The following is a 13865-nucleotide window of genomic DNA, read 5'->3' on the forward strand; positions in this document are numbered from 1 at the left end:
AGTAGTGCTCTGAGAGGTTATTTTTTTAATATGCTTTTAAGTGTCTTTTCACTCCCATTCATTTTGCTGTTTCTGTCAAAGTATGGCAACATGGAAGCCATCTCTAGTAGTCTTTAGTCCCAACACAAGCCTAAGTGGTGTTAATCTGTCATTTAAAGTAGCTTTGTTAAAAAGAAAATAATTTTCATCTTTCTGTTTTAATTTGTGTCATTTAGTTTAGCAGCTGCTCAACAGAATTCTTCACAAGATCATTTGAATTCCTGTGGGTTAACTAATTTGTTAGTATATTCCTTTTTAATTCTCTTCTCCAATAGTTACATTCTCTTTTAATATGGAATAGAAAGATAAATTGCAGAAAGCTTCTGCCAGCTCACTCTAAGCATTGTCTGCCAGGGGGTGCTATATGATTGGTCAGAGCTCTATCTCTACTTCAAAGATTTTAAAATATTCTTGGAGTTTTTGTAGTGTTTTCAATTTATAGTTTGATTTAAAACAAGGATTGCTGAACACTTATAGGTTGTGTATTATTTAGTTGCATAATAATTTGTAATATGTGTGATTGAAAGTTGATATTTGGGGTTTGTGTTCCCAGCTTGCTGTTCCACCACTGTAACCTGGAAAGTTTGAATATTGTCCTGAACTTGATTTGTCTTTTAGTGGTGCTAAAAATTTCTATTTCTTTCCTCTGTTTGAAAATACAGTTGTTCACATAGCCATTTTCCAAATTATCAATCTTGCTGAAAATAAATAAGTGAATATACGTGGCTTTAAAAGCATGGGGATTTTAAGAAAACATGGATTTTGTAGTAAAAATGTTTTGTATTAGCTTTGGGCAAGAAATTCACAGTGTATTCTAATAAACAGCCTGTCATCTGCAGGCCTGTTTAAGTTACATGGGGCTAGAATTAACAAGTAGCTATGTATCAGTTGTACCATTTATTAACAGATGGAAAGGTGTCATAGTGTTGTATTTAAGTCAGTTACAATTCAGTAGTTTAAGGACTCCCTGTATAGGACAAGTCTGCTTTTCATATGCCTGTGCTCTCTGAATCATTTCTAATGGGCTCTGAAAAGTGACTGAGAAAAACTTCTGAAGAGCTGTGTGGAGTGGGGAATACAGTTGTGTTTCATTTACTTACTCATTGTGTCATTATCTAATAGAACTGTCAAGATTTTTGATGAAATTTTCATTTGTACATAGTATAATGGTTAAAGGAGTTAAGGGGATGATCAGAGTACAGGAGATGAGTAAAGGATGTGAAAGTTTTATGGCAAACAAGTGGCACAGATGAATCTCTTCATCATAAGTCAGAGACTAATGATCTCTTCCACTGACCTGCTTGCTGAAAATTACTTTCTCATCTCCTTGTTAGGTGTGATAATGATGAAAAAAGCATGTAAAAAGGGTGTATTTATTGTATAGCAGTAATAGTTTAGGAGATGAATCTTGGGCTAATTAATTATGTAATTTGTGAGATCTTGTGGCCTTTTCTCAGCAGGCTATCCAGGAACATCAGACCCTTTTGAACATCCACAGCAGTCTTAGCTTTGAACAGGATGAGCCTGTCAGACTTTTCATCTGCATTTACAGATAAATATTATCAAGTGCATGTTCTGATACCACATCCACTAATGCCAACCTCTCCTGCAGGCAAGTGGTGTTGAGCAGGAGCTTCTTCCACCTGTTCTGTGCTCAGCCACTGAACCTTGTCCCGTGCAAACCCCTACATTTGTCTCAGCTCTGCTGTCACCAAATATTCCACCAGAGCTTCCCCTGTCTGGCACAGTTGCACCAGATTGCAGAGTCCATGTGGGCTGCTCATGTTGGTATCTTGGGGGCTGAAGGGAGAATATGGATGATTAGGAAGGTGCTTCCAGGTCCTTGAAGAGTGTATATGCTCCAGAAGAGGCAGGGATGTGTGGTAAATACTGTAAATGAGGTTGGATTTATTTATGATACTTCGGTTCTGGTGTGCTGTGGTTGTCACTCTTTGAGTCTTTAGTCTGGATGAGGCCTGAGAAAGTTACTTCTAAACAAGAACAGTAATTTTGTAAAGCTGTGGGGCTTTTTTTCTTTTTTTTTTCTTCCTCTCCCAGCAGCTCAGAGGCAGTTGTATTTATTAGCCAGTAGGTGCATAAATAAGGGAGCAGAAGAGATGGGCTGGTTGTACTGTCAAGACTCAATTCTTCTAAGGATGGAGTGCACATGCTGTTCCTGAATAGGGTAATAATTGCCAGAGATTTTATCTGAAAGTACTTTCTTGAATCATATCTAAACTTTTAAGTTCTTGAGCAAAATCTTGCCATAGATTTCAACAACAGTACCACTGGGCTGTGATCCAAAACTTTTTCAATCTAAAATTCCATCGGCTTCCTTACCCCTCTTCCTAGCTTTCTCCCCAGTCAGTGAGCTTTGCTTCTCTTGCTCTTCTCTCCCTCCTTGACCCAGGCAACATCAGGCTGATGTAGCTATATTGCATTTGTTTTAGGAAAACATGCCTGTCTTCATCACTGTGTTGTGACCCTTTCCTTTTCTCAAGCTTGGAATGCACTGTCTGGTTGGAGAAGGTGAGAGTGGTTTTTATACTGTCATTAGGGACAAGTGAAATTTTGTAGTGTCCTTGCACCACAAAGTTGAGGTTTTGTTTTAGATTTAATGTGAGTTACAAACTCAGATTGTGTATAGGTGTTTTCTTTCTGTCTGTAGCACTTATTTGCAAAACAAATTTTCCGTGGGTTGTTTTTCCGTGTTGTGTGTGTGTTATTAAACAAGCATGTTTGAATCCTGGATTGTATTTTAGTTCATGGAATGTTTTAATTTGATGTTTTAGCATGTTCTTTGTCAAGGACCAAACTTAGAGGGTGTTTCCAGGAAACTCTAGTTTCATCTTTCATGTGTGTAGTTTGGAGCTCACTTGTGTTCCTCGGTTTCTTTTGTCACTAGTAGACCAAGATGAAGCAATGAGAGTACTGTTAATTTTAATGGCATTTATAGAGGTTTTACATTTATAGCCACCTTTACAGTGGTTAATTTTAATGGCATTTATAGTGAGAGATAGCACATCACAAAGACAGGAATAAACTGAGGGCAGGCAGCCTGTCACTCGCTTTAGTCTTTATTCCCTTATTCTGGGGAGAAAAAAAACAAATTTAAGATTCAAGTAAGAGTCAAGACTTTTTTTTTAAACTGAAGTTGGACATAAAACTATCAGTGGAAAAAATTGCCAGGTTTTGAGTTGTAACCTGGTCCTTTAATTCATGGTAATTTGGTCACTTTGGAGGTATTACCTGGCTTATCCTATAAAGAGGAATTGATAATTACTGGTAGTAATTATTTTCCTTAAATAATGAAAGGCTGTTATTTATAAGTCCTTGCTAAAACAAAATGTTCACCTTTCATCTGAAAGTTAATCCTAATAACTATTCTGAAGTTCAATGTAGCCTGAGCACAAGAATTTTCCTTCTAGGGGATGTGTGACTAGACTGACTTTCCCTCACAGCTATGAAAGGTATGATGTTTCGTGGTAAAGGGAACAAGACTGAAAAGTATGAATTAATACCTTATTTATTTAAACCTGAGGGTGACCAAATATTGATGCAGAGGCCTAGAGTTGTGAAATCTGCATTGTTGAAAATACTCAGAATCTGACAAATCCTTTTAAATTGGATTTGGGTTTTTTTGGAGGTTGGATCTCCACAACTTCCTAATATCCCTTCCAACCTACATCATTAAATGCTGCTAGAAAGGTGTTTTCATCTGTCTGTCTGACATGGCCCAAGAGATCTGTACTTTGCTCATAATGATGTTTTTTTCTACCCCATATTTCTCAACTTAGTGATAGCACTTTGAATTAACAATGCAGATAAGAAGTTACTGTTAGCAGGTCGTTCAGAGTAAGTCTTCAGGTTTTTTTCCTGTTTTGAAAAGACAAACTATCTTAAAGACCAGGGTAACCTCTGAAAATTAGTTGCTTAGCTAGGGATTGTGGTCTTAAGTGAAGGAAACATCTCTAAAGCTTGGAGAATTGTGTGTTGTGGAAAAATGGAAGGATAAATATGCTGCCAAGGTGCAGGTGGAGTGGAGATGCTGAGAGGCCATATAGCAGCACTCTGTGCAGCTGGCAGGGCAGCTCAGAGCCGGTCCATGTGTTCTGTGCATTTGATGTGATCTTGGTGCATGTGTTTGAGCTGGTGAACATGCAAATACTGCAGAAGGTTTCAGGACACTACTGGCATTGGGCTCTGAAGTACAAGGAACCTGTTCAGGGTTGCATGTGTGGGCTCCTGCACCTTTTTGTTTCTCTAGGTCCATATTTTTCCAGCAGCAGGTGACAGGCTTAGGCATATTTATCCTGCTTTTGAGGAATACCAAGGCCAACACCATTCTTACTCACCCCATAAGGCTCTGCCCATAGGTGTTTGCTGAGCTTGGTGAACTTGTGTCAACTTGAAAGTTCTCCTGTTTAAAAATTCTCTTAAGAACAATGTGCTAGCTTAGTTTATTTTGGGGCACTTCTGTTTACAAAGTTCATTATCTGTGAGAGATTTTTAGTTTGTTTCTCCCCACTGACAATTGATACTTGACTAAAATGATTCTTTGTCTGCTCCTTCTTATCAAGTATTCAGGTTTTACCTCTTCATCTTCATTTCAGACATAGAAATGTGTTGTCCTAAGTAGCTGCATTAATCAGCTCTGAATAGTAGAATGAATTCCTTTCTTGGTGATAGCTCATTAATATGGGTTTACATTTTTAAAGAACTGGTATTCATTAGGTTTTTGGGGAGAAATGCCAGCTTTCTCACTACTTTTTGAAGTATGTACTTGAACTAACTACAACTAAGTGTGTGTACATTAAGAACCAGCTTGTATACTTAAAAACATGATTAAAAGAGAGTTCACTAGGTGAATTTGACACCTGTGTGGAGAAGTCTCAAAGTAAAATGCTCACTGTCTGTGTACTTTGTGAGAATTGTAAATGAAAGCTTTGGGTTCCATTTGCTCTGTAATATGGGGTTTATTACTAGACTTCATGTAGCTGTTCCAGTCTTCTGAATAATAGTGATGTAACTAGGTTCAGAATGTCATTTAAAATGACATTTTTTGAAGTTTATAGCAAAACCTGTGCTTTTTAGTTTCCATTGAAAGTATAAGTAAAAGGTTCAAATTGCTCTGTTCTCCCAATAGCTTGATTTGGTGTGGTTAAACAAGTGACAAAAGACATTTTTTCCCCACCTCTTTACATTTTACAGAGGATGTTAAAACAGCCTGGGGATGATATTGAGTCAAAACTAATTTAAACTAAATATGTCAATATCTGCAATTTGTTCATGACCTGAAACTTCTAAAATGGGAACATGTCATTTTGGTCTCTTAAGCATAACAATTTTATTTTTTAGTCCACTTTAGAGAGCACTTCCTTTCTTAATGTAGGGCTTAGATGTGGAAAGTAGATGTTTGTCTTCTTGAGACCTAGGTGGTCTTTAGACTGTGTTGGATTATGGAGCATAAACTACTGCTAGACTTGTGTGTGGCTTTAAATATATGGGTAAACATACAGATATGTGATTAAGGTAATAAAATAGTAACCTAATTTTATGGCTATCAGAATGAGCTCACATGGTATCTATTTACTTGTCAGCAGTCAAAAACAATTTTAACACAAGCTACTTATTCTGTTCTCTTCTGTGCAGTGCTGCTTCATTGCCAAAGATATTTAGACCAGCTTCCATGTGTTCATGCTGTGTTTCTACCAGATATTTTACTCATCACCGTTGCTGAACAATAGTAGAACTTTTAGGTTTAGGAAAAGATGTGAACAACTTGTACTGGAACTTAGTTTTTGGCTTTTTATTGATGCTTTTTGCATCAGTAAAGAAGTGGGGGATGTGTCCTTCAAAATGTCAACTTATCAATATTTGCTTCAAATAAGTAAATTTTACTTAGTTACATGCTTTTGAACTATTTTTATAGGGTTTAGTTTAGCAGCTTTTAAGAGGAACAAGAGGAAGCTGGAGTTGGCCGAAAAGGTGGAAACAGATCTCATTCAACTAAAGAAAAGAAGACAATCAAATGAAAAGGTTAGCTCCTGTTTCAAATTCTTGTGTTGTCCTAAACTTACAGCTGACTGCTAATAAACTTCATGTCTTATAAGACTGATGTAGCCTCAGAAGCCTGTTCTCCTTGCCCATCTTAATGTTTAGATGATATAAGGAAAACTTTGTGCAGTTAAAACTTTCTGCCTTGCTATTTGAAAACCAAACCATCACTTTATATCTTGTTTGTGCTAAGAAAAATATTTTGCTCATTTTGAGCTGGAAATATGACAAATGTAAATACAAACAGATAATTATTTACCAAAACATTTTCTTTAGCTTGGGATCTCTGTCACTGTTTCCCACTTTTTAATGTCTCCTGAGCACACTGCATTATGGAACTGGAATTGGTGAAATTTGAAATATCAGGTAGGTAAACATGTGCATCTGTGCATGCATCTGGCATTGACCTGGCCCATATTACCTGTGCTACAAAACTACCAGGGATTCCCTCTGTTCCCCTCATTCTTAGTTGAAATGCAGAGCTTTGGTAACCTGTGAGAATGCCATTCACAGTGTTTGTGTTTAATGTTGAGTATCAAAGTATGGGTCATTAAATTAAATGCCTGTGCTTTGTGTGGGGCCTGTGGGCCTTTGGATTGGCCATTGCTCTTTGCTTTGCTGAGCTGTCTGACCACTGCCTAGTTACATATATTGATATGAATAAGGTATAAATCCCAGAGAATTGTTAACAGAAGTGTATTCTCTGTAGTCTGCAAAGACAAACAGTGATAAATTAGGCAATTTGCATCTCTGTTCTTAGATAAGATGTTTTCTCTAGCAGGGAAATCATTTTTATTTTTTCAAGGAGCTAAGACTTGTGAAGAAATGAAGGATCGGGGGGATCCGTGGAAGTTAGTTGTTCATTTTGTAACTTTTCCTGTTCACAGGATTTCAGTTACCTCCTTGTGAAAGTGAACCTGGGGAGAGGAGGGGTCCCTGTGCAGTGTTGCTGTTCATGTAATAAGGGGCAAGTCAATGCTTGAAACATATGCCAATGCATGAGCTTACCCACCTGCAGTTTGAAATTTCAAGGGCTCCAGAGTCCTGTGCAGAGCTTGTGGGAGATTCCCAAAGGCCACTGGTGGCAGGTAAAGGAGGTGATCAGGTAGAGCTCTTGTCCCTGGTGAGTAATCCAGAAACAACATGCTGGTTTTGTCAGCTGTCTGGGCACAGGGATGAAAACCAACCCCTGCTCTCAATATGGAATTCTCGTGCTAGCCACAGAGAGTAGGATAATTGCAGCCTTACAGGAAATAAGGTTTTCAAAGTAGTTTTTCCAAATGAAATAGAAATAAAAAAATCAAATTCTAAAAGAAAAAAAAAAAGTAGAATATATCTTCCCAAACTAGTAGAAAAGGTCATTTAGCAAGGATGAGGCATGTGATTTGTTGCCCTAAAACTCACACTGTCAAAGCTGTGCTCTCATAAAAGGTTGTAAAATAACTGGTTTGAAACCATTTAAATACTTGAGTAATTAGTAATTAGAAATTAATCTTGTCAAAGTTATTTTAATTGATAAATACTCCTGAAACTTTTTTATCAGCTGTGCTTCTCTGGAGCTGCAGACCATTCCTTCCAGTAGGATTTCAGAGCTGTTTTATTATCTGGTTTGACTCACCCACTTCAACTCTGTGCTGCAGCTGAGCCTGTGTGCCTCTGTCAGTGCTGCAGGCTGTGGGGAGAGCAAGGTAGAAAGGATGTTAACAAAGGTGGAGTTGAATGGGATCAGAACTAATAGGCCAGTGTGAAGAGACAGCATTGGGACCAAAACAGACTGAAATTACTTGGAAGTTTGTGCTACTGATAAATATCGCCAGCTAAAAAGGAAAATAGAGGTTTTAAAATTAGTTTTCAATAAAAATGTGATGATACCAATCTTAAAAAGAATGAGGCTGTTTAAATTTGTCAAATTTTGTATGGAAAAACTTGGCAGTGTAATTTACTAAAGGAGTTTTATTTCCTGATAAATGGAGTTTTTTTTCTGGTTTTTTCTTGGTTCACCCATTGTAGCATTTGCAGAGGGTTATCTATTTGCATTCAGGAAGATCCATTAATAACTTCACCAAATTTTGAAAGTGTAACAATTTTGTCTTTTTCAAGTTGCAGACTCTTACTGATTTACATAGCTAAGAAAAAATTCACAGACAAAAATTAACTAAACATTCTCATGGGGGGTGTCTATATTAAGTTCATTCAGCCAGATGCCATTCTCAAATTCTCCCCTCAAGCACCAGTAAATATCAGGAGTAAATATTTGTGTGCTTACTGTTAGTCTGTCTTTTACCAGAGGAAATTGTTGTTGAAAATAGCTTAGCAGAGTTTGGCTAGAAGCTCTAATTTTACTTTGTCTTTTGGTGTTACAATCTTTTACAAGTGATCTCAGCATATCTGTAAAAAGTTGTTCTTTTCTTGGTTTGAGAAGTGACACTAAGAACCCCTAGTGCACATTATTTTTTTGGAACAGATTGGTGTTTGTAAGTTACTATTTTATAGCCTAGTTATTTAATTCTATAAATAACATTATTTAGGTTGAGTTTTATTAAAACTGCCTTGGTTTTTATCTAGTTCAGCATAGGTACTGACATATGTATCCACCAGTTTTAATTATAGGCATGGAATCAACAGTTCCATGTGCTTCTGTTACTGTATTAAGACTGAACATATTTAGAAAATATTTTTGTCTATGTGCAGGTAATTGTAAGTGTAGCAGTCAACTATAGCAATCCTAGTGTTCTGTCTTATTTAGTCTTGCAGTTTGGAAATTTCCTTAAAAAAGAAATAAATTTCCTTAAAAAAGAAATAAATGTTCCATCTCACATTTGTTGCAAATGGCCTTTGATTATAAAACCTTACAGTTTTCAAAAGTATGCTTCAAAATCCATTTAATATGGGAAAAGAAACCTAAATAATTTTCACCCATTCTAGTTAAGTTTTGTTGTTTTGGCTTTATCTGGGGAAATACAGTATGGAATAATTTCCTCATCTTGCACATGAAGATCAAACAAAATGTTCTTTTTTTCACACCAAACAACTGTTAAACTGGGAAGGCTGGGATTGTTCATCAAGCTTTGTATACTTAGATAGTTGGGTAATTGCATATGAATGAATGTTAGTTGCTGCAATCTGATTAATTTTGTATTTTGTCACTTAGAGATGAGATTTAGTGGTAATTACTTTCCATGGCATTTCAAAACTATCTCAAGTGGAGAGGGAAAAGGCCCTGTGTGTAGAATCTTTCAGTGGGCACTGGGTAGAGCCCTCCTAATCTGCTAATTGCTTCCTTAGGGGCTTGTAGTGATGAATATTTGCAAATTTTTAATGTGCAGGAGGGAAGGAGGGTCTTTTAAAAATGCTTGGTAGAACTCTGCATTTGTGCAAGCGAGCATCTTTTGGTTTTGTCTGCATGTTCTTAGCAAAATCTGAGTATTTGGACCATGGTTTAATAAATTCATTTCCTTTCCTGTTGCAAGGTGCAAATTAAGTCATGTGAGGTCTGACTTATAACACAGACTTTCAGTTTTTTTCCATGCAAAATATTAACTACATAATAGATGATATTTAGGTTGCAATACTGCATTGTTAAAACCCCCAAACTGCATTTGCAGTGGACAAGTATAATTTAGTAGCTGAACTCAGATACAGAATTTGGTAACAGATATCACCAAGTTTCCTTTGGAACCTGCAAAATTTTAAAATTTAAGTAGCTAAATAAATCTAAGTAAATGGAAAGGTAAGGCCAAGCAAGCTGGGTGTTGTTTAGTCCCTATTGGACCTGTATAAAGTTTGATCTTATTTTAGACTTTGTGAATTGTAGTATTTATCATTCTTGTTTTTATTTTCCTGACCCTAGCTTGACAGGATCCTCTGCTTTTCATGTGAAGAGATAAAATGTGTGACACTGAAAGCCTTCTCAGCAGGTGCAGTCTTGCAGTGACTTTTCAGGCACACAATGCTTTGCCACAGGGAGATGTACAGAAAGTTCCTTTGTTAAATTGTGCTGAGCTCTTTATTTACTGGTCCAGAAATCAGGGTTGCCAGTACAGCTCACGTATGTAGAAGATGCTGCCAATGTATTTTTTCCATTGGATGTGGAATAGAACCATCACTGGTTTTCAGTTTGCTGAATAAGGATAAATACAGCATCAGTGACTTTTATTTTATCACAAACCAGTCCTGTTTCCCCCTGCCCCAAAACTATATTACTGAGAAGAAAAATACAGAATTCCTTTGCTTCAGAGATAGAAATTTCCTTCAGAAGGTTGTGTGGGCCAACTCAACTTTCCCTTAGCAAATCTTCCCTTAGGAAAGATGTCCAGCCTTGAAGTTGCCTCATTTAAACAAACTTTGATAGGCTAGATTTTTATATCTGTAGTTGTCTGTTAATTAAGTTTTTTGTTGTGGGTATAATTTCCTTTGATAAAAGAGGGCAGGAGGCAGATAGCAGCACCTGTATCATAGTAGTTCTTCTGTACAGAGAAATCATAAGAGAATTCATGTTGGGAAGAGCTTTATCTGCTCTGGTCTTGGAAACCTCCAAGGATGAGAATCTGCACATCCCATGAGCAGCCTGCTCTGCTGGTTAAGGGCTTTGCAATCCAGTGAGTGTTATTGTTTGAACTGGGTTTGTTTTAGCTCAGGCTGTGTCTGGGAATCCTGGGAGCTGGAAAATACATTTGCACATGAGATGTTAAAAAAGGGTTCCTTAATTTTCTTTCATCTTTAGAACTTGGAAGGGCACTGTCTTCTTATCCCCTTTGCTCCCATCATCAAAACTAATTTTGTTTCTACTTTTCCTACCCTCCCTGATCCTTCCTTCCTCTGTTTTTCAACTTACCTTTCTTCCCAGTACCAGTTGACACTGTGGGTCTCTAGCTTCTCAGCCCTGTCTGTCTTTAAGCAGTTTTCTGCTTTATTGTTGGGACATCTGTCCAGTTGTGTTAATATTGAGAATGGTGAGTGCCAGCATCTGAGTGCAGAACTTGCCAGGGAAGATCTAGGTGTAGGTGCAGGGAAGAAACTTCCTGTTTCTCTGGTTGAAAGCCAAGGATGAAACTCCTGCCTAGGAGTTCCAGTTGCTTGAAAAGTACTGTAGAACATGGTAGCAGTGTATTGCATATTTTTCCTTTTGAGACTGACACAGGATCAACCCAAGTGTTTTCTCTTAAATTGTGTGGCAAGGCTATCATCAGCATTACAGTACTAGAAACCATGCTTGATAAGTGACATAGTATGCCCAAGGGAATTTTAATTGATGATGGGAACTTGATAATCTCAAGTTGAATAGTTAGGTGGTTTGTTTTTTTTTTCCTTAATTCCTCCCTCTGAATTTTAGTCCAGAAAATTCACATTTATATGAAAAACTTTGTAACCTTTGGCATTATTTCACTGGGTAAGTCTATGTAAGAAGCTTGAGGCTTGTGCAGCACCAATGTGCATCTCTGGAGTACATGATGGATGATGGATCAATTCTGTTATTTGGTTTATTTTCTGTACACTGCATGCTGTGTGTGGTGGAGCATGAGGTCTGAGTGCCTTGCCCTGGGTTCTGCAGAGAGGGGAATCTAGGCCAAGCCTAGGCAGAGAGGGTAGAACTGTTCCTTCTCTAAGAGGGGCTTAGTGTGGTGCATTAAGGAGTGGGGGAAGGATATAAAGGAAGACCCCTTCTCCTGGGGGAAGTAAATCTACCTCAGAAGTCATGGAAGTAAGGACACTTTTCTAGTTACCCTCTAGTTCCAGGAACAAAGGGTAAAATTGCTTTACTCACTAAAGATTCCTGAGCTGAGAACAAGTCTGGCAGAAAGAATCTGTCCTAGGGGAGATTTTTTTCCTTGAGGCTTCTGTTTATTGTCTTGCTCAGAATATCAGTATTTTCCCTTTACATGGTAAACAGCTGCTTGGTTTTTTCTGGTGGTGCTTTGTTGGTTTGGGTTTTTTTGGGGGAGAGAGGGGGGTTGGTTGTTGTTGTTTTGATTTTTTTTTTTTTTTAAATTTCATTTTTTTAAAATCACACATCTTCAAAAATGAGAGGCTCTGAAAATGCTTTTTCAGGCCTTTTAGGAAAGGCCTTTTGATGTGGCATCAGTTGCTGAATCACTTCTTAGTGGACAACTGGCAACCACTAAGAAAAAAATGACTTCTGGCACTTCTGTGAGTGAAAGCAGGTGATCTAAGCATTGGATTAATTCTGAGATGTTTATTACCTTCTTGTTACTGGAGAAGTTTTATTAAGGTCCTGTGTGAGGCAGAGCAGCATTTTGGGAAGATTCCTGGCAGTGGGTACAAGTGCATGATAACAAATCCATTCGGTTGCTGGGCTCTCACTTGCACACTCCTAAGGAGTATGATCTGACTTTAATACACTGTATTTGCTAGGATTTGTTTCTGTTTGTGTGTCCTGCAGGAGAATGACTCAGGAACCTTGGATACAGTTGGTGCAGTTGTTGTTGACCAAGAAGGAAATGTGGCTGCTGCTGTCTCCAGTGGAGGGTTAGCACTGAAGCATCCTGGAAGAGTTGGTCAGGTGATCATTGTACATTGGTTTTTTGGATTATTTTTTTGTTGAGAGTGATTGTTCAGTGTCACAAGCAGGTGTAGTGTAAAGCAAGAGCTGTGACAGCAAATTTCTGTTCTCCCTTCCTTGATGTTAAATGCTGAAGGCATTTTCACTGCATTGATAACAAGTGTTTTTAGTGTCCTCCATCAGTGTAATAAAACAGTGATAGGGAAGATGTTCTGTAGTTACCTTTTGACAGAGATATCAGTAAGTTAATCCCTTGGGCTTAAATAAGTCCTTAAATGGTCTCTTAAATGCTTAGAGTCTGGAAAAAAGATTTCTCTCAGTATTTAGGGAAGCTGTCCTAATTAATTTTAAAATGAACTTGTGAATTGGAGAAAGTGACAAAAGTAATCAAAGAACATACCAGGTATTTGTGATGTGTTATATATAATTATGATTATGTTTATAAATTATGTGTAGTTCTATTTAATGATAATGATGATGATGATAATAATAATATAATTATTATTATATTTATGATGTTTCACCTTATATTGTTAGGGGATTTTGAGTTGCAGCAGAAATTTTGTACTCCATTGCTGTACAGCTGTATTTTTGGTTGACATTTTCCACTGTCCAAAAAGCAGTTTTCTTTTGAAATGTAGTTACATTTGTTTGTTTGTTTGTTTTTTGAATAGCAGAGTGAAAGAGACTTTATTTGAACAGGGTTGTGTCTTTACCCTCATTTTCTGTTAAGCTAGGCTAAAATACTGTATCTGTGACAAACACTCAGATCTCAAGAATAGTAAAAGGATGTAGCAAAATGGAGTGGAATTACAATAGGGTTATGATATTCTTATTCATCTTTTGTACTAGCATTTTTCTTGGGGTTTTTTTTTGTTATTGTTGTTGGTTTGAGGTTGTTTAAGTATTTTCAGTTTTTTTAAAGGAAAGGGAATAAAGCAAAAATCTCACACACTTAAAATTTATGAACAATGTGCTTCTTTCCTTAGGCAGCTCTTTATGGTTGTGGCTGCTGGGCTGAAAATACAGGAGCTCATAACCCTTATTCCACTGCTGTGAGTACTTCAGGTATTTACTAGTTTTATAAATATTTAATGAAGTTGCTATCTTCCTCTGTAATCAGTTTGCAAATTTAAAATACCAACATAATTTCCAGACTATATTCTAAATTTGTATCATTTATTTATTTGTTTCATTTAATTTGTATCATTTATTAGTGTCAATGATGTATTTAAATCCATGAGTTGAT

At 37.1% G+C, this 13865-nt stretch overlaps 1 protein-coding gene across 1 annotated transcript in view; it reads left to right on the top strand.

The window, feature by feature from the left end:
• TASP1 (taspase 1) overlaps window positions 1–13865 on the top strand; it is a 77726-nt gene that overhangs the window by 25081 nt on the left and 38780 nt on the right. The window contains exons 8-10 of the mRNA XM_084201933.1: window positions 5972–6078; window positions 12497–12616; window positions 13606–13684. Coding sequence (XP_084058059.1) covers window positions 5972–6078; window positions 12497–12616; window positions 13606–13684 — 306 coding nt within the window. The remainder of the gene's footprint in view (window positions 1–5971; window positions 6079–12496; window positions 12617–13605; window positions 13685–13865) is intronic.

Source organism: Fringilla coelebs (genome assembly GCF_963513975.1).
Source record: "Fringilla coelebs genome assembly, chromosome: 3".
NCBI classification, from domain to species: domain Eukaryota; kingdom Metazoa; phylum Chordata; class Aves; order Passeriformes; family Fringillidae; genus Fringilla; species Fringilla coelebs.